Below are 21,398 nucleotides of genomic sequence, written 5' to 3'. Positions count from 1 at the left end.
TGGAGGGATGCGCTGTTATGATCTCGAGGCCATCGAACGGGATTTTCCGCTGCTTTACAAAACAAATACCTGGGGCCTGTAAATTCCAGGTAATTGTTTCTAAAAAAAAAAAAAGATTATGTCCTTCTGAGGACATATGGACTGATTAAAGTTAACGCGACACTTATAAAGCTTAATCAATTAAGTGTCAAATATTTGGTTACTTTTTTAACTTCAAAGTGTTTGAAAGGAATGTAAACTTGTAGGGAGACTAGAAAGTGTTTTACTTAAACATGTGAAACTGTTTGCCAAACTTTGATGTTCCCAAATTTGTATGCAAAATCTACTACTTATTTCTAAATTTGGGATCTTGTTACAACCTGTAACATTTAGATATGAAGTTATAATTTCCTTAAATAATTGTATGTTACAACACACCCGAATATAAAATGTTTTTTATAAGAACATTCTGGTTGATTGGAACTTGGCCAGTTATTACAGGTATATTTTAAAGCATGGATTCACATCAATTTACAAATGAGCTCTAAATTACTATTCTTAAAACAAATAATCCCAAATCTACATTTTTTTAACCTGTGTGAGATTGCAAATTTCCTGTCATACTGTTTCCTTTAGTGTCTGCTGCCACCCTGTGGCTTGTTTAGATACAACTGCCATTTTGAATTAATTTTTGGCCGTGCCTCCTTAATGAATATTCAAATATAAAAGATTTTTTTTTTTTTTTTCAGTACTTGTGTTATTCTGCTTGTCAGTGAACTTGCACTGGGCTTTCCCCTGTTGTGCTTTAGTGTGGCTTAACTGACTGGATCCAAGCTCCATTATTGCACTATTAATGTTGGGATAACTACTGATCACATAAACACACAGAGACAGAGGAATGTGCTTTAGGGAGCAGAAAGTGCAGTCAGCTGCTGTAGACTAACGGTGTGGAATTCAAGAGGGAACAGAGACACACGCTCGCAAATGAACACAAACAGGATAGAGACAGACTGCAGGTGAAACCACTGAAAGAGGAAGAAAAAGTCTTCCAGAGAATGCTTTAGGTGTCAACGTGCCTTTATTTTCTTGGCTGTTTATCTTCACAGTCCAACAGTCTACTCTATATCAAATTAAGATTTCAGATTTGGAGTATTTTTTGGAGATCTTCTGCAGTGAATGGGTGCCATCAGAATGAGAGTTCAAACAGCTGATAAAAATATCACAATATTCAACAAGTAATCCACGTGGCTCCAGTCCATCAATTAATGTTGTGTGAAGTAAAAAGCTGCTTGTTTGTAATAAAAAAATCCATCATCAAGATGTTTTTATTTTCAAGTCCTCTTTCCATAACATTGCTGTCACGGCTTATGCTGCTGGAAGGAACACGGAGCCGAGGGATAAACGAAACAAGGATTTATTAAATAAAACATAAACAAGGTAAGTCGTAAATAACAGGTGGCAAGAGGCAAGTGGCAAGTAACAGGTGACACGTAGACAAGTTGACATTTAGACAAGTAGACCCGACAAAACAGAACTGAAAGGACAAGGCTTTTATAGAAGGGATAATTGGGGAAACACAGGTGGATGGCATGACTAAATTAACAGGGACATGGAACACATGGGGAAATGACTAGACACACCTGGGAACTAATCAAAACCACACACGGAAGACAGAAACTGGGTCACAGGGGAAAAAAACACACAAAATAAGTCCAGGTGTGTGACAGTACTCCCCCCTCCCGGTAGGTGAGTCCTCGCACCGTAGAAACAACAAAGGGAGGCGTGGGTGGGAACTTGGGAGGAGGTTCCGGTGGAGGACAGCCTCCCAGGAGGGGGCCAGCAGACAGGGACCACAGAGGAAGAAGCCAGGGAGGAGATGACGGAGGGAGGAGCCAGGGAGGAGACAGGAAGGATGTGAAGCAGGAGGTACCCAGCAGGACCCAGGCCACAGCCATAACGGCCCAAGGTGGGGCCGACGGTGGAAGGAGCCATGGAGGAGGAATGGTCACTGACTCCAGGGACTCGACCCACGGCAACGGAGCAAGTGGAGGAGGAGCCCGAGGCGGAGACGGAGAGCCGAAGAGCCAGGGTGACGGGGAGGAGCCGGAGGTCCTAGGCGGAACTGATGGCTCTGGTGACTGACGCGGCGATGTGGATCCGGAAGGCCGCGGTGAGGCCAGAGTGACCGAGGACTGAGGTGTAGCCGAGGGGATGAAGGAGCCTGACGGAGCCGGAGGGACGGAGGGATGAGGCGAAGCCGGAGGAGTGGAGTCCCGAGGCATAGGATGGACGACGCCAGACCAAGGCGGAGCCGGAGGGACGAGGGAGCCAGGCAGAGCCTGCGGACTGCCGGGCCACGGCGGAGAGGAAGGAGCTAGGAGCCATGGTGGAGCCGACGGGTCAACAGGCCGAGGCGGAGTCCAGGCCTCAGAGGCTGGAGGCGAGGGAGACGCCGACCAAGGCGTCGCTGGAGGATGGCGGTCCCGCTGAGCTCGCACCACAATGATGGTAGGCTGAGGGCGAGCAGAGGGGCAGCCAGACGACAGCGGAGGAGGAGGCAGGAGTGGGTGGGAGGGTGGGAATTTTGGAGGAGCAGGCATTGGAGTAAGCTCTGGGGCTGGAGCCCTTCCTGGGCTTAACGGAGGATCAGGAGCCCGTCCTGGGCTTAACGGAGGATCAGGAGCCCGTCCTGGGCTTAACGGGGGTTCAGGAGCCCGTCCTGGGCTTAACGGGGGTTCAGGAGCCCGTCCTGGGCTTAACGGGGGTTCAGGAGCTCGTCCTCGGCTTAACGGGGGATCAGGAGCCCGTCCTGGGCTTAACGGAAGATCAGGAGCCCTTCCTGGGCTTAACGGGGGTTCAGGAGCCCGTCCTGGGCTTAACGGGGGTTCAGGAGCCCGTCCTGGGCTTAACGGGGGTTCAGGAGCCCGTCCTGGGCTTAACGGGGGTTCAGGAGCCCGTCCTGGGCTTAATGGAGGATCAGGAGCCCGTCCTGGGCTTAAAGGAGGATCAGGAGCCCGTCCTGGGCTTAACGGGGGAACAGGAGCCCGTCCTGGGCTTAACGGGGAATCAGGAGCCCTTCCTGGGCTTAACAGAGGATCAGGAGCCCGTCCTGGGCTTACAGGAGGATCAGGAGCCCGTCCTGGGCTTAACGGAAGATCAGGAGCCCTTCCTGGGCTTAACAGAGGATCTGGCATAGGTGAATTGGAACCCCCCTCATTTTGACCCATTTGGCGCTCCATATTTTGCTCCCTCGTGGTGGGCAGTATCGCCGGCTCTCGCACCTGGTCTGACGGGATGCTCTCTGGCTCTCCGTCATCGGTGGGCTCGGGCTTATGCCTCGTACCGTGGGGAGATTGTAGGCTGGGCTCTGGGTCCAGAGTGTGTGGGTGATTATTAGAGATGATATTACATTTGTGATTGTTTCCTAAAATATGCATTTACTGTTTCATAGATTCAGGTGTGTTAATGTGTTTTGTAACATTTATAACCTTCTATAAAACTCTTAAGAGCAAAACAGAACCTCTTTCTGACACGAGATTCATCTCCGCCACTCTTAAGACTGTTGAAACGTTTACAAACAATCTTTGGCCATGTGGCGTTTTTAGAATTCTGGTACTTGTAGTCTCCTGTGCCTCTGCCGTCATTCCTTTAGCCTGCAGTGACGACTACATTTCCCATAACGTCTGCGTCATCAGCTGATTGCCGCTTGTGTTTTTCGGATGTGATGATGGCAATAAAGGACCCTGCGGACCGTTTTTTTTTGTACCAGACGATCTTTTGGGTGCACTGCTGGAATAGACATGACCTCTGACGGGTAGACGAGCACAGTTTTCCTCGACTGATTTTTACATTTTAGATATTGACGAGACTTCCATAACAAACTCTTCACATTTTAAATTGGTAAGTTTATGATTTATATTATGACGTCAATTCTATTCTATTCTATTCTATTCTATTCTATTCTATTCTATTCTATTAAGTAATAATGAATATGAAATATGAGTATGAAACACATCTTGCGACATTTCATTATAATGTATGTATTTACATATGAGTCCCGCGCAAATAATGCAAAATATATTATTTGTGTGCACTTTTATCTAAAATTCTTGATATCGAGGTATCTGTTGTTAACAGTGACGCATAACTGCGACACAAAAATTATAGTATGCCCTTTTCGGGATTTTTTTCTAAGTTTACAGTATGTTTTAAATATGTTTTTAATAACCGTTTATAAGTTAACGCCATTTGACTTGATAATTTCTTTATGTCTGACATTAGTCGCGATTTAGTGGTATAACAAATATATACAGTACAGACCAAATGTTTGGAAACATTACTATTTTTAATGTTTTTGAAAGAAGTTTCTTCTGCTCATCAAGCCTGCATTTATTTGATCAAAAATACAGAAAAAACAGTAACATTGTGAAATATTATTACAACTTAAAATAATAGTTTTCTACTTGAATATACTTAAACAAATAATAATTATTCCTGTGATGCAAAGCTGAATTTTCAGCATCATTACTCCAGCCTTCAGTGTCACATGTAACATCCAGTCTATCACATGATCATTTAGAAATCATTCTAATATTCTGATTTATTATGAGTGTTGGAAACAGTTCTGCTGTCTAATATATTTGATGAATAAAAGGTTAAAAAAGAACTGCATTTATTCAAAATAAAAAAAAAATTCTAATAATATTTATTCTAATAATATATTTTCTTTACTATCACTTTTTATCAATTTAACACATCCTTGCTGAATAAAAGTATTGGTTTTATTTAAAAAAAAAAGAAAGAAAAAAAAAATTACTGACCCCAAATTAATGACCAGTAGTGTATATTGTTATTACAAAATATTTATATTTTAAAAACATAGCTTCTTTTTTTTTTTTTTTTTTTACTTTTTATTCATCAAAGTATCCTAAAAAAGTATCACATGTTCTGAAAAAATATTAAGCAGCAGAACTGTTTTCAACTTTGATAATGAATCATCATATTAGAATGATTTCTAAAGGATCATGTGATAATGATCCTAAAAATTCAGCTTTGCATCACAGAAATAAATGATAATTTAAAGTATAATACATTTAAAAAAAATTATTTTAAATTGTAATAATATATCACAATATTACATTTTTTTCTGTATTTTTGATCAAATAAATGCAGGCTTGATGAGCAGAAGAAACTTCTTTCAAAAACATTAAAAATAGTAATGTTTCCAAACTTTTGGTCTGTACTGTATGTGATTAATTTGTCAGTCGACACGTGCTGCAGGTCCTGTTTTGAAGTAGATTTTGTTGACGTTCCCTAAATTCTTTGTTTTGATCCACTTGTTGAATAAGGAAGTGACTCCTAGAGGGCAGAAGGATCAGAAAAGCACCGTTTAGTGTAAAGGTGTATTTATCTGGGCTTTGAGAGTGCAATGTGAGACAAACAAAAGGTTGCCAGGTTGTCTTTACAAAGGGTTGGTAAAGTACATCAAATGTTAGAAAGTAAATTTTTGTACTTTTATGAAAAAAACAAAACAAAAAAAAAACAAAAACAACCTTTATTAAAAAATTGGTTTAATAGGTAATGTGTCACGTTTGGATGTGTCTGGATACCATTTGCTGGATACTGTGTGGTTGTCATTAGGTACTACTTCATGTTTTGTACATTTAGCCTGAAAATCTGCTTTAGTTGTTGTTTCAAGGATATTTTAATTTCATAAAGAATGTTTTTATATTTTATGTATACTATCACCACTTAAAGGTTACAAAAGCTATGACTCAGAAATGTGACTTTTTGTCATTATATATAATTATAACAAGTTAAAATAATGTTTCTCTTTTTAATTTCAGCTGAGGCACCTTTTTTGGCTGTAATTGTTTACAAGGCCTTGGGCCTCATTGGTCTAAAAGCAATGGTACTTATTCTGGGCAGAAGACTGAACCGGGAGGACTCTGGAGTCCGTGATTCCCCAGCAGTCAAGCGAAAGGTTCTGGAGATGGACAACAAGTCCCTCAGCAATCACGATGTGTTTGATTTCTCCTCCGGCCCGTGCCACTCTGAGAGCATTCTGCAGATGTTTAATGAGTTTCGTGATGGCCGACTCTTCACAGATGTGGTGATCAGCGTGGAGGGTCGTGAGTTCCCGTGTCACCGTGCCGTGTTGTCAGCTTGCAGTAGTTACTTCCGTGCAATGTTCTGCAATGACCACCGGGAGAGCCGTGAAATGTTAGTGGAGATCAACGGCATCCGTGCTGAAGCCATGGACACCTTCCTGCAGTACGTCTACACCGGACGTGCCCGCATCACTACAGATAATGTTCAGTTCCTCTTTGAGACCTCCAGCCTCTTCCAGATCGGCACTCTACGTGATGCCTGTGCCAAGTTCTTGGAAGATCAACTTGATCCCTGCAACTGCCTGGGCATCCAGCGTTTCGCCGACGCACACTCCCTCAAGCAACTGGCCAGCCGCTGCCGCTCTTACGCGCTGCAGAGCTTTACAGATGTGGCCCAGCATGAAGAATTCTTGGACTTGCGTAAAGAGGAACTGGAGGAGTACATTGCTAGTGACGAGCTAGTCATTGGAAAGGAGGAGACAGTGTTTGAAGCAGTGATGCGTTGGGTGTACAACGACATGGACCACCGCCGAATCATGCTTCGAGACCTTCTCACCCACGTCCGCCTGCCCCTGCTGCATCCGAATTATTTCGTGCAGACGGTAGAAGGTGACCAGTTGATCCAAAATGCACCAGAGTGCTACCAGCTTCTGCATGAGGCAAGACGCTATCATGTCTTGGGCAATGAGATGATGTCACCCAGAACACGTCCACGCAGGTATTACTGGCATCTTACCATGTTCCCTGACGGTGACGGTCTTTATTCAATTTACGAACTAGAAATGTTCACTAATGCAAGCAACAATCTAAGGCTTAGTCTTTACCAGTTTAAACTACAGAAAGAGGAGACAGAAGAGTCTTCCAAGCCTTGTCCTGAACTGTTTGTCCAATTCACTATCAAAGAGTTTGTTTACCATGACTTGACTTCAAATTATTCTGAACTTACAGAATCAAGCATGGTGGTTTACTAGTCATGGTTGTCTAGCTTAGTTGAAATGCATTCTTCCAAGTACTTAAAGATCCCAGATACTTCTGTAACCATTTCAAAAAAGGCTACAGTTCTAGATTCAGACATCCTCAAACCGCTAAGGCATGATTCAACAAGTGAAGTAAGCTTTGCACTCATTAGTTGAGAATTAAAAAAAAAAACTGTTGCTTAAATTTATGGAAATGGAAAAATCCAAGCCACATTGTAAGTACAGCGAGACGGAGCAAGAAGAGACAGCCCCTTCAGGCCAGCTGTATTGCAGTGCACTGAGGGAAAATAATGTCTCGGCGGGGCTTGCCCATACAAATTCTTCCTCCACAAACTTCATAACACACAAACACCTGAGTTTCGAAACATGTTCCTGTTGACCTGATCCTGCTTGTGGCGTGCACTCTTTGTTTTTATGTCTGGAGGAACATGTGAGAGAGTGAGAGAGAGCTGGGCTATTGAAAAACTGCACACTTGTGTTTTTCTCAGAGCCGAATGTATAGTGACCTGGAATCTGCCTGAGCGTGATTCGCTGAAGGATCTTTCAATGTTACAGGGCTTATTTATTAACAGCCTCATTATAGACTGCTTGCAGACAGGTGTAGCAAAGTCATTAGGATAACTGCTGCCCTAGTCACATGCAACCAGCTAAAAATGGACAAAAGCTTGCTACATATTCGTGCAAAACCTCAGAGGGTGCTTTGTTTACAACTCAACATACATTTTGTTTTTCTTTGGTTTGGTGAAAAAGGCACACTCTCAAAACACCTCCTCAGCTTCAGAGGGCTATGTAAGAGTTTTCAGACGGGTGTCGGTTTACAGTTGGCAGAAGTTCCACCTCTGTTACCAGGCAGATTTGGGATGGTTATTCAATTTGAATTATTTGATAGGGCCTGGCAGATATCCCCTAAGTATTTTCAGGGATTGTGTGGGTGCGGTGCATTTTGACTAATTACATCACACATGAAAGACTGATCTGAATTTTCCATGTTTGCATGAATTGACCGTGCGACTGGCTCAATAGATTCTTATCTCTTTCCCCCTGAGAGTGTATCCAAAGTTCAACTCTAACTTTAGCGTATGGGCTCTCCAACCCCCTGATCATTTACACAGAGCACAATCTTCTAGGCAGATGATTTCAGGGGAAAATCCGGGGGGAGTTAGTTCTGGATGAATTGTGTTTGCATGTGGATTGGTTCTTTGCACACAGAATACACATTGTGCTCCGGGCTCTATTAGACAGTGTTGTTCACTGCTATTCTTAGAAGGTGTTCTAAACTCTTCTCATTTCAGTGTCACTGCAGAGAAAAAAATAGGCCTAAAATGCAGTGCTAGATGTATGACTGAGTGTCCCTCTCAATGTTTCATGACAATTAATGATTTACATTTGTCCATGTGTCCAAGTTTGACACCCTGTCTTGTCCCTGTAGGTCTACTGGATTCTCAGAAGTCATTGTGGTAGTTGGAGGGTGCGAGAGGATGGGGGGTTTCAACCTGCCGTATACCGAATGCTATGATCCTGTAACCGGGGAATGGAAATCCTTGGCCAAACTCCCAGAGTTCACCAAGTCAGAATATGCTGTGTGTGCCCTCAGGAATGACATTCTGGTCTCAGGTAAACATGGATATTTGTAATAATGTTTCATGAATGCGAAATTGTTTCGCAGACAGTGGTGGAAAGATGTTTCTTGGTATTCGTCCTTGTGTTAATGCATTTCCTGTCGAGACATGAAGTTTAGGCATGAAATATCAAACACGAGTATCCTTTTGTTTGAATCTGAGTCAGGAAGATGATTTGCTTCTTGCTAATGCTAATATTAAGGGGAGGAACTTTCTCATTCTAGACAGCATTTGATTTGATCAAATGTTGAAAATCTTGTCAATGCAATATGAGCTATTAATATGTTTGGTCTGACATAGACTATATATTTTGAAGGTGTATATTTGCCAATTGTGTCAGTTTTTAAAGATGCATTAAGATCTAGATGACATTAAAGATAAAAGAAATATAAAGTATTTAATGTGAGGATTGCTTATTGTGAAATGAAAGGCTGATTGTGTGATATCTAAGGCTAGCTTTTGTATGCCCTTCATCATTTTTATCCTCTGTCATTAATTTCTCGATTATTGTAGATGACCTAGTTTGATGTTTACCTCTTAGCTGGTCAAGTCTGCAGGGATTTGTTAGCAGGGCACCACACTTTACAGAGCAGCTCACTTTGAACAGCAAGCAGATTCAGCAAAAAGACTGTGAGACATGATTAAAAGAGACCAGGAATACCAGTTCTCTCATGAGAAAAGACTGTTAGAGAGAGATAGAGAGCACAAGGGTGAGTGAGGGGGCTGGAATCCTGAGCGATCGGTTTGCATTCTGCATGTGCCAAGCGCTCACGTGTTTCCATGAGAACAGTTCTGCTAGTTAACACTTCTCCCTCTCACTGTGTCTCTCGTTTCAACCTCCTTTAAGTACATTCCTTTCCTCACACATCTAGTTTCTTCTCCTTCTTTGAAGTTTGTTCAGTAAGCCAGGGCAAGACAGGCTTTTTTAAGGCAGGAAGCATGTATATGTGTCAAACTGTATATATTGTATGCATCAAACTCAAGATGTGAGTCAGATATAAATAATAGAAATTGACACAATATAGAGATGAGTTTCAGGTTGAACAGCTTTGCTGAGTCCAGTGTGTCCTTTCCACACTGCTGGTACTTCCTGAAGAACTGGAACAGTTATGAAGATGATTAGCTTTTGTTAGCATTATCACAGAGATGTACATTTGTTAACTGATGCAATCCCAGTCAAATGTTTGCTCACATTTACCACTTACCCAGTCATTTTTTATTATTACTATTTTTTGCATTGTTTAGTTGTAGTTAGGACACTCAAACTATGAAATAATGGAAAAATGGAAGTATGGGAATTATTGACCAAATGAATGTTATACAAATCTTATAATTTTAATTATAATTGCCTCTTTTTTTTAATTATAATTTTAATTACAATTTTATAAAATTGAAATCATAATTTCAATTTTTAATTTAATTTATAATTTTAGTTTTTCAGAGTATCTTAGATCTGCTCAGTTTTTCAAACAAATTTGTGAGGTGCATCCTGGGATGCTTTCTCAACCGTAGAGTGGCAGACACTTGTTGGCTGATTTTTCTTTACTATCTGTTGTAAAAATAAATGTTAAGTTAAAATTAATTAATGTATTTTGGTAAAGAAATGTATATGTCATTTAAAATGTTGTATTAAACCTACTTTAAGCATTAAAGTATTAGCAAAGGATTTTAAGATGTTTCAAAGAAACAAATTCAAAGTATAAAATCAAACATAAAAATGCCATTGTTGTGAATAGTAATGTATATGTAAATAATGAATGTGGTTATTCATTGTTGCATAATTCTTTTAATAAGTTCTTAACAGCATATTTCTAGTTTAGAAATTATGTCTCTAATTATGTTGCTTCACCGGGAATCTTCTCAAAAACTGGTGCAAGATGTCTGCAACTATTGTTTTATTATTCAAATATTATTCATGTGTTTATGTGAGATAACAAAGAACAAGGAACATTCACCAAATGTGTCATGGGTCATTTACCTATTTACATTATTGCATAAGTATTATATTAAGTGCATACTGCGGCATTAAATATTGGTTGTGACCAATTGGTGATGCAATTTCAGGTGGTAGAATCAACAGCAGGGATGTCTGGATGTATAATTCCCAGCTCAACATCTGGATCAGGGTTGCCTCCTTGAACAAGGGCCGCTGGAGACACAAAATGGCAGTTTTGTTGGGAAAGGTGCGTCCAATCACTCAAATCTTTTGTTTTGGAAGCCCACACATCCAATGAAATGAGAGTATTCTGCATAAATTAATATGCCACTTTATAGATGCTAGCCAAATTTGGCTCATGCTAACATGGACCGGTTGTTGAACGTCCTCAACAATGGAGAAATCTACACAAGGTAGACTACACAGAATGTTTAATACCAGTTGACTGAAACCAATACACAATAAACATTTTAAGGGTGTTTTTGTTGGCTCAGTTAGTCATGCCACATTAAAGATGATGATTTCTTGTTTTGATGATGGCTATGGTTTACATAACTCTTCCTATGATTAATATTTCCTACATATAGGAATGGGAGTTGTTGGTTAATCCATATTTAACTTTCAAACATGTTCCCACCCTTATAATTGATTGCCTGTTTGTCATTTAATGCTCTTTGTGTTGTCCTCAATTTGTTTATCACTTTCAAAGCCTCCATTTTCCCTCTTGGAACCTGTTCCTTGTTTTTATTCAACAGTGACATCATTTTTAACCTCTCCCTGGGAGCTGGTTTTCTTACAGTGCAGTTTTTAATAATAAGTAACTGACGTTGAAGTGATCAGACATGTGTACAACCCGTACCATAAATGAAAGACTCTGCCAAAAGCATTTGGATCTGTATACACATATCAGGCTGTTTTCGAAGAAAAATTTTTTTTACATCCATAATCAGCTCCAGAGATCTGATTTAATTTAGCAGGGGGTAAAACAGTTCTGTTCTGTTTGCGAAAGATCTGCTGCATTTTATGTATTCAGTGAGGAACCAACTCAAAGGTTCAATAATTTCTTCTTAAAGTAAAGTCTTCTTCTGAATGGAATGAGCCAAGCCAACAAAAGCTACTTGTGCAATAACTAATTAACATGCACTGTGAGTTATAGCCAGCTGTCTGCATGAACGCCTCTTTCACTTGGTTTGTTTGTTTGATTCTTTGTATTGCGGATTATTCAAATATTTTCCCCTCAGATTCCTGTCTCTGGGTTTCTGCTATAGTCTCTCCAACTCTTTGTGTTTCTGTAAAAAAAAAACTTTATTTGACCCCAGAAGATAATTTGGGTTTGTTTTTGAGCAGCAGCCTTTCAGGCATATGGATTGTTTGACTGCGGTTAGATTTATCGCGTAAGAAGGATTCATGACTGATGGATGAAATCTAATCAACTCACAACACCAAGATAAAAAAAGTTACCACAGGGTTATGCTGCGATTTAATGTGATGTGAGCCGTGCTGGCACTGGTTAGATATACTGTATGTGATTATTGTGTTTGTGGGATACAACATTTAATTAACATTTCAATGAAAATGACTCACACTTATGCACACAGTGAACTGATAAAGCATGGTTTTTATAGCTATTTTGTTGATATACCATCTTATCAGTCCCAGGGGTGAAAGGACTGTCTCAATAACATCTGAGTCTGAACAAAGAGCTCATCAGAAAGCATATGGCTTTGTTTTTGTGTAAGTGGCGTGTGGCCCCTCTGTGTTTGAGCATGTTCTTGCACCACCACTGGTCAAACCGGTTTTCTTGGTTGTTCCATTAAGCGAAACATGTTTACCTTCTTCTTTATGGAGACATGAGGGAGGAGACTAACTCTACAGGGTTTTTGTGTTCCACGTGTTTTCATTTGAGAGTTAGTGAGAAATTTCTCGAAATCTCTTTGGGGATTTAGAAAAAACAAGAGTGATTGAGTATCAACACAGAACTGTTAACACGTTGCATTTAGAAAGGTCATGTTTTTGCAGCGGTTCTGTTTTGGTCACATCTATTGGATGCTGCCAATATTGACTGGTTAATAACCCAGGTCACAGAAATACCTTCAACTGTAGTTTTCAACTGTCTTAACTGATTTATGCAAAACCTGATTGCTCACATTGACATTCACATTCACTCTCACCCTGTTACCCCTATTTTGCTCTGCATGTAAACATCTTTACTGGCATCCGGCCAAGTCGTGATAGGGGCATATCTATTTATGTTTTGACATCAAAACCAGAGAATATCTGAATAGTGTAAACAAGATTTTCGGTCACATTTTATTTAAAAGTCCAATTTTTTTTTTTTTTTTTTTTTACTTTTGCCTCAATAAACTCCTTATTTGCTGCTTATTAATAGTAAGTAAGGTAGTTGTTAAGGTATTAGGTAGGATTAGGGATGTAGAATATTGTTATGCAGAATATGTGGTTTATAAGTACTAAAAACACTCAATATGATAATAATAATAGGCATGCTAATAAGCAACTAGTTAATAAGAATTACTCTCTATACAAAAGTTTTAACAGGTTTTCTTGCATTTTGGTTTTGTTTCTAATTAGTGCAACTCATGAAGGCTGTAATAAAAACACATTTCATTTTCATAATGATTTTTCATTACATAATATATATTTTTAATTTATTTAAAATATTTACACTGAAGCAGTACTTATATAAAATGTTATTAGAATTACAACTTGTTTCTCCCCCAAAAAAGTTTGTAGATGTCAAATGTTACAACCTCATATAATGGTATAATCCCAAGATTAGTTAAGTTTATTTTATTTTTATTTTTAAATGAAAAACAATATTTATTTTTATCTTAATGGTTATATATACTACATTGCCCATGTTGGGATCCTGGGAGATGGGATGCTTCGCTGGCATTCTAAACTTCTCTCTTTACACTGTTGAACACAATGAATTCATACATACTACTTATTCCACATTCTGCTGTACACATTCAGATGCACAGTATTTTGTTGGAAATAGACAAGGAAATTATGACTGTGTGTGTGTGATTTATTTATTTATTTCCTTATTTTAATCATAGACTTGCCACAAAGTTATTCAAAGTACTTGCCTCTGGTTACTCCAGAGTAAACCAGAAGAGTCTAACTGCTGACACAATCAGAAGTGATGTGTTCTCCTCATGACTATTTATAATGCAAACTCAGTTGGATGTAGAATTTCCTGTGAATTGCCATTTGTCTTCAAGGACAATTCTTGGATTGGGATAGTTTAGTCCACTTTACCCAATAAACAAAAACATGTATAAACATAGATTTGTTTTGTCACTAATGCAGTGCAAGCCTCAGGGTTTGTGCATGTGCATGTGTCTGTAGCAGTCCCTTTGTCATTACATCAATTTCAGAATTGCGATATCAAAGGGTAAACAGTAGTTCTTGTTTGGTTAAATCTACATGCCTCATTTTACCTCCAGATTGTGTCATCCTCAGAAATGTCACGTACAATTCAAAACAGACAAACAGTTTGAACGTAATTCCATTACACAACACTAATATGGTGTTTGAAATGTATTGTGTACGGGCTCCATAACTTAAATTGTGTTCATCTACAGGTGTATGCGGTTGGTGGATATGACGGTCAATCACGACTAAGCAGCGTCGAATGCTACGACTCTTTCTCAAACCGCTGGACCGAGGTGGCACCCATGAAGGAGGCTGTCAGCTCGCCAGCCGTCACCAGCTGTGTCAGCAAGCTGTTTGTGATTGGAGGAGGACCTGATGACAACACATGCTCAGATAAGGTTTGTTGAAGATTATGACCCATGGTGTTGAGGAGTAGGGCGTCTTTGAAAACCGCCCTGTTAGTTATCTCTCCATGTCATTGTGCATTTACTGCATGCAAACATTACATTTTGTTTTTGGGTCATGCTACTGGAGGGTGTGACACACTTTGTTTTCCAGTGTAGTCATCTTGAGATTTCTCTAAACAGTGCAGTGGACCACAAACCCAGCCACAGTAAATAAGAGCTCTGATTATACAGTTTAAATTAAGATATGGGTGATTATTTTGTATTGCTATGCTGTTACTTTAATAAATCTTTAATCCTATTAAAGTCTGTTAGCTATCACTAAGAATAGTTAAAAAGAGATCACTCAAAACAATGGGAGGGTTAACTAATTAGCGTTATTAAAATCACTGTTATTTTAGTATTCATGTACTACTATTATCGTATTTTTTATTACATTGAATTAGATTTTGTAAAATTTTAATTTTTGATTTTAGTTTAAATTTAAGTAATTTTATATATTGGTACTTTTATTATTTTTTATTAGTTTTGTAGTTCAAATATTTATATTTATTGTTATTTTAGTTTTATTTTTTGTTGTTTTACTATTTTGTTATTTGTATTTCAGTTTATTACCAAGGCAATATTTCTAAATTTCATTTCAGTATTTTTATTCTATTTTTATTCTATAACTTTATTTTATTTAACGAAAATTATTTTTGATAGTTTTAGTTAAAGGAGCATTGCGTAGGTTCTGAAATTTCTAACCGTTACTGACACCAGTGGCCGTTAGAGGAACTGCAGCCAGTCTCATGCTCGTTCTCAGTGCGCACGCTCTTTTCTTTTTTTTTTTTTTACTTACGAGGAGTGTTTGTGGGTGTCTGAATTGTGCTGGAGGCTGGTCGCTTCTTTCCATCCGCAGAGTCTATTTGAAAACACTATTGCCGCTGCTTACTATAATGGCTGGCGTGCCATACGGTTGTAAGCCCAAGTAGACGAGAACGCGCATGACTTCACATTTTGTGAATTTTTGCGCCAATTCGGGCCCGACTCCTCCACACACAATTAAGCCTACAGGCTGATAGAGGCAACCGTGGTGGACAGTCGAGGTGTCATTCTTTTTTTTACATCATGGTTGGCTCATACATGTACAAATGAAAACTCTATCTTAAAGATTTTTTAAAGTAAAAACCTCAACATAGCTCCTTTAAAGGGATAGTTCACCCAAAAATTTTGTCATTATTTACTCACCCTCATGTCCTTCAAACCTTGTTTGAACATTAAAGAAGTAGGGCTGTCAGTTTAACACAGGGATCAGCAACCTTTTCGGCATGACGTGCCATTTTTTATTTTTATGGTTAACCACTGTGCCAACACAGCCCCCCCCCACACACACCCCGATATAATTCTGTATTTAAACGGTACATACACAATTTTTTATTATACGATAAAAAAAACGTTTTTTTAACGTTTAATCAACGTTAATGCACTGCTTTAATTGATGAACGTGCACACACAGACACACACACAACACACACCACTCGCACACAGAGATCTGAGATCGTGCTGTGCAAAAAGTAGCATTCAGAGTGTTGTCACGCTACTTTTATTAATCGATACTGAATCGCTACATTATATTTCTCAACAACAAAGGGGCAAAATCGCTTCATTGTCTGCAGAGAAGGGGCAATTTACCCCCCCCCCCCCCACTTTCTTTCTCTCAAAATGGCCATATTTCAGAAAATTTTTCATCACTGGATATAGCTTTAGGTCATTTAACATTTCTATGGTAAAACGTATTATTAAAAGTTGACTAATGTTAATTGATTTGCAGCTTCATCTTACCTCACTCTCTTTAACGTTAAACTGACGCTTCGCGCTCTGCTTCTGTGAACAGTAAACCCCGCCTACTTTGATCTGATTGGCCATCTCAGTCATTTTGACATTGACGAGTGCTGTTAGACCGAGGCTTTGATCTGAAGCACCTAGTATGTGCAGTGTTTGCACGTGCATCCATGCAAGTTAATTCTCACACTTTAATAGTATTTGTAGCTCCTAACAGGCTGTGTGACTATGAGAAGTTATTACATCAAACTGTACGTCATTATACAGTTTTCCTTATTGCTTGCGTGCCAGCGATTATCCCTCTGCGTGCCACTGTTGGCACGCGTGCCGTAGGTTGCCAACCCCTGGTTTAACATGTTAACTTAATTAGTAATGAAAAAAATTACACGATTTAAAATATTTTAACAAAGTTAATGCACTGGCCCTGCCCCCAGACCTGTACATCTTCTTAAATTTAATACAGTTGACAAATATTGTTCCATACTTTATGTTAGGCCGTTGTAGCCTAGACATTTAACACGATAATAGCTTTAAATTATCTTTTGGGGGTATTTTTACAGCCAAATTTAGTTTGCCATTAATTAGATTAATTGCAGCACCCTGTAATTAATGAATTAAAAATTTGAATCGACTGACAGCCTTAAAAAGAAGATATTTTGAAGAATGCTGGTAATCAAATCGTCAATGGTCCCAATTGACTTCCTTAGTTTTGTTTGACTACTATGGATGTCCAACAACAACAATTGGGGACCAACAACTTATTGGTTCTTGAAAAATCTTCTAAATATCTTCTTTTGTGTTCAACACAAAGAAATGTTTACAGTTTTGGAATGACATTAGGGCGACTAAATGATGACAATATTTTCCATTTTGGGTGAACTATTCCTTAAACGGTAACAACAGTTTTATACTCAAACTTAATAACTTATCTATGTACAGTATAGTTGAGGTGAAAAAGAGGTCATTCTATGTTTAAATACATCAGTTGAGGAATGACAGGAAGCTTAAGTATACAAAGTCCCTACTATGGTAACTATGACATTGTGTGTGACCAAAAAGACATCAATTGCTTAAACTCTGAGTGTGCCAGCTGTTAGATTCTCCCCTTTGTTGCATGATAGGAGCTTGTTTACTTTTACACTGGTTGGACAAAGTTTTTCCCTTCATCATGGCCTAACTTTGACTTAACTGAACAATAGATTTGGAGAGAAGATGAAGGTGCTTTCCGCTGCCCCCTAATGGAGTTTAACAGTTACGACCATCTGACCTGGATCTGTCAGCCTGCTCTGATACATTCTCCAGGTGTCTCTTTGGAGAGAAACACTCAGCTGCAGATATTTCACTTGATTCCCTTAATGTATTTCGCTGTGCTTCAGTGTCATGGTTCTGGACTAGTTCACCTTTAATTGCCAAACAAACTTCTTTGGACCCATAATTCTACTGAGTACAGCTTGATGCCATTTTTTAAATATTTGTTGTGATGGTTGTTTAGGATATTTACGAAAACGGCTTCAGGGAATTCGAAACAGTTGGAGCATTTCCTGCTACCTTATAAGAAGTTCTTATGTTAGTTATGTCACCTGTCTTAACTCTGATTGGTTAAAGCATATGTTTTGTGTGTAATTTAACTATTACTGTCATGTAGTCAGACGGTTCTTTTGCACAAGTGTCTGCTATTTCCAAAATGTGTGAAGCCCCTGTAATACCACCCCCTCCCGTATCACATACTCCACACAGAGAGGGAGATAAAAATGCATTCAGGCTTTTCTCAGGAGATATCATGTCTCCGTATGATTTATGTTTCCTTTTTATCAGGACACATGATCGCTGATTTCAGTTTTTTTGTGAGTTCGCATTTCCTCAAGGCAGTTTCATATTTTTAAGACCACAAAAAGTCTGTGAAATTGTTATCAACACCCTTGTTTACTAAGACGGCAGAGGGATTGATAGATGTATGTGACTCCAGGAACTGTTTTGCAGCCTGAGGAGATATTACATTGTCCAAGTGGTTTTTATTTTTATTTTATTTTATTATTAACGTCAGCTTGTGTGTTTTCCCCCAGGTTCAGTGCTATGACCCAGAGTCTGACTCCTGGTTGCTAAGGGCCAACATCCCCATTGCTAAGCGCTGCATCACAGCGGTATCTTTGAACAATCTCATCTATGTTTCTGGAGGTCTGACCAAATCCATATACTGCTACGATCCTACTGAAGATTACTGGATGCATGTAGTCCACACATTCAGCAAGCAGGTACTGGCTGTCATAAAATGAATATTTAACATGCTTCAGAGTGCAAAGTGGATTTGCCTCTAGAAGTGTTTTTCTTATTCACTTTCTCAGTAGAGAATTAAAACAATTCTTCAATAAAGAGTTCTAGGAAACAGAAAAATCTTAACACAAACATTTAGATTTTTTTTATTTTACATGTTAATTATTGATATATTTGTAATCTTAAGTTTATGATTTTGCTAAATTTGGATATATATGGGATAAACATATATGATTTAACCATGTACTACTATGTCTTTGGAAGGCGTTTGTCTTTCAAACACATTCAAATCCACAATTTCTTTTGTACTTGTAATGCAGGGATTCTTAAACCTTTTTTTTCATGAACCACTTTCACCTAATATATTTACTTTCTTAGTATCCCTGAAATTTAAAAAAATATTTTAATAATTAAGTACCATGTTTGCATGTTCAGGGTTCTCTGTTGGTTAATGGTCACAAGACATCAAGGTAAAAAAATAAAATGTTTTTTTTTTTTAGTAAGTGTTTTATTTATGTTTATGTTTTATTGATTGATGTTATTTGAAATTTTTTATGGTTTAATTAAATATTAGCTTTACGTTGAACTCACACACACCCTGTACAGTATAGTACAAGATTATTCTTTTTAAATCAGTGTGATTAAACGAGTTAGGTCAACAGTAATCTAAAAGTAATCAAAAAGTATTCTGATTACATTTACTCAAAATGGATTACGTTACTAACTACAAATTTTGTTATGTAATTTAGAATAAGTAACGGATTATTCTACCCAGCTCACATAAACTTCCTGAACTCATGTGTTGCACTCGCTTGACACACCTGAGTAAACAGACCAGCATGTTTATGCTCTCGCTTTTGTTTTTCAGGAAAGTTGCGGTATGTCGGTATGTAACGGAAAGATCTTTATCCTGGGTGGCCGTGGTGAAAACGGAGAGGCTTCAGACACCATCCTGTGCTATGACCCGTCCACTGGTATCATCACAGGCGTGGCCGCCATGCCCCGCCCCATTTCTTACCACGGCTGCGTCACCATCCATCGCTACAATGAGAAGTTCTACCATTCATGACATTAAAATGCCCACTCACACAGGGACATGAACAAACTGAGCCTTACTAAAGATAGCGTAGCATTGCTATAGATAAGGTGAGTCCCAAACCCCTCAGTTCAAAAGCTTTGAGACCAGTCAGTTAAACTGACAGTTACACAATAACTAATTTCAGTGTACAGTATAAACATTCTATCATTCATTCACCCTCACATCATTACAAACCCATATGACTTTTCTTAAAAAAAAAAAAAAGATGATATTTTAGCCAAAACAAAATTAGACCCCAACTGACTTTCATTGTGACATTTGTTATCTATCTTCTACCAGCCTGATTGACAGATACAGACTGTGTATGGATTTGCATATTTCCAATCCGTTACCCAAATACTTCTAAACTGATTGACAGTGAATTATAGCTGGTCTCTGATCTCTCATCCTCACTTTGTTGTTCCCGTTGATTAAGCGTCTTTATTTGTGATTTGTTTCTTCCACTACATTACTATTATTGCATTGTATTCTAATGTATGGTGGTAGTGGTTGTTTTGAGTGGGTGGGTGAATGGTGTGATTATTTGTGTCTGGTGGATGGAGTGTTCGATTGTGATGGATCCATGTGTATACTGTATAAGTGTGTTTGAAAAGATTCAGCTGGATGTGTGTGCGTGATAGACTGAGAATATGCAGGAACCACTTTTTTGTTGAGCTCCCATTTCTAATGGTGAATAGTTCACAAAAAAGTCCATCAGGCACCGGAAATTGTTTCTTTTAATATTTCTTTACATATGTATGTATTTGGGTGACGTTAATTGTATTTAGAAGTAGAAATAGTGGCTATCATGACATTTAACAAAACGTGTTTGCTCTTTTAGTAATGAAATCTATATGGAGCATTACTATGTTGATTAACCTCTGCATTATTATTGCGTATCATTTAGCAACATGCTTTTTTGTATATCACATAGAATACAAGCAGTGATGTCTTAGTTTACAGATTACCTGTTTATAAGTGAATCATATTATGTTCTTTCACTTTTAAGTTATTTATTCTTTATAGAAATCCGAAAGCCCCAACCAGGCACTTAAGTCAGTATATTGCAGTGTCCCAGATGTATATATGAATTTGTTGATCTTTCTTCAGGTTTACTGTATCAGTAAGTGTTTGGAATGGTGAAGCATCAGGTCAAATGGCCAGTTCACTTTCTCCGCTCCCATAAAACTCTTCCTTTTTTGTTCTCACAATAATCTGAGCTCAGTATTTGTGTGTACAGTGCAGTGACGTAGCAGCAAAATGTTGTGTGCTTGTGCGCTGGGGATTCCAAGAGCAGTGATGTCAACTCTGTTTTCTGCTTTTGGTTAGCAAGATTCGTTTAGTGTAGCTGCAAGAACAGAACAATAGAGGACACACATTGTTCATTTTACCCTGAGAATTATACTGTGTAACTGCAAGACCCTGCACACATACAATATGCACATAACACCGCATGGCTTTTCTATAACCTTTTTGAGTGTAGCTTTTTGGTGTGTAGTTTTGTGACCGCACTGTATGTTTGTGTAAATAAATGGGGTGAGTTTGGTATCTATATAGGCTTGTTTTTTCTGATAACTTTCAGTCATAGACAGACTGTGTTTCTTTTTTATTTTACAAATGTTTCTTTATGAACAAGTCCTTATACACTTTAGGGTATTGAATTACGTATATGTGCATGCCACAAATGATTTAACTTGTATGTCATAAAAACTCATTATTATGGCAAGGATGCGCCTTTAGTGTTAATTAGTGATGGTTTGGCAGAGGAAAGTGCCAACTTAAGAAAATATTACTCAAGTGC

The 21,398-nt window shown here is 38.6% G+C and overlaps 1 protein-coding gene across 2 annotated transcripts; it reads left to right on the top strand.

Annotated features, from left to right (window-relative positions):
* Positions 1-67: 67 nt before the first annotated feature.
* On the top strand, positions 68-21,174 carry LOC132116173 (kelch-like protein 24). 2 transcript variants are annotated; one of them, XM_059524833.1, is made up of 7 exons: positions 68-89; positions 5,826-6,807; positions 8,496-8,680; positions 10,750-10,868; positions 14,230-14,418; positions 18,312-18,500; positions 19,388-21,174. In XM_059524833.1, exons 2-7 carry the CDS (start codon positions 5,888-5,890, stop codon positions 19,586-19,588), a joined length of 1,803 nt encoding a protein of 600 aa, XP_059380816.1. In that variant the 5' UTR covers positions 68-89; positions 5,826-5,887; the 3' UTR covers positions 19,589-21,174. The 2 variants fall into 2 exon arrangements, with proteins under 2 accessions (XP_059380816.1, XP_059380815.1); XM_059524832.1 differs by lacking the exon at positions 68-89 and adding an exon at positions 3,687-3,879.
* The last annotated feature ends 224 nt before the right edge of the window (positions 21,175-21,398 follow it).

This window comes from Carassius carassius, chromosome 35 (genome assembly GCF_963082965.1).
Source record: "Carassius carassius chromosome 35, fCarCar2.1, whole genome shotgun sequence".
Lineage (NCBI taxonomy): Eukaryota > Metazoa > Chordata > Actinopteri > Cypriniformes > Cyprinidae > Carassius > Carassius carassius.
The sequence above is the reverse complement of the archived record's forward strand: the minus strand, read 5'-3'. Positions and strand labels throughout refer to the sequence as shown.

Excerpts from the sequence above, each read along its gene's own strand:
- LOC132116173 (XM_059524833.1), top strand. The coding sequence starts at position 5,888 with ATGGTACTTATTCTGGGCAGAAGACTGAACCGGGAGGACTCTGGAGTC. Across the intron at positions 8,681-10,749 it reads GAATGACATTCTGGTCTCAG|GTGGTAGAATCAACAGCAGG; the intron begins GTAAACATGGAT and ends ATGCAATTTCAG. Across the intron at positions 14,419-18,311 it reads ACAACACATGCTCAGATAAG|GTTCAGTGCTATGACCCAGA; the intron begins GTTTGTTGAAGA and ends GTTTTCCCCCAG.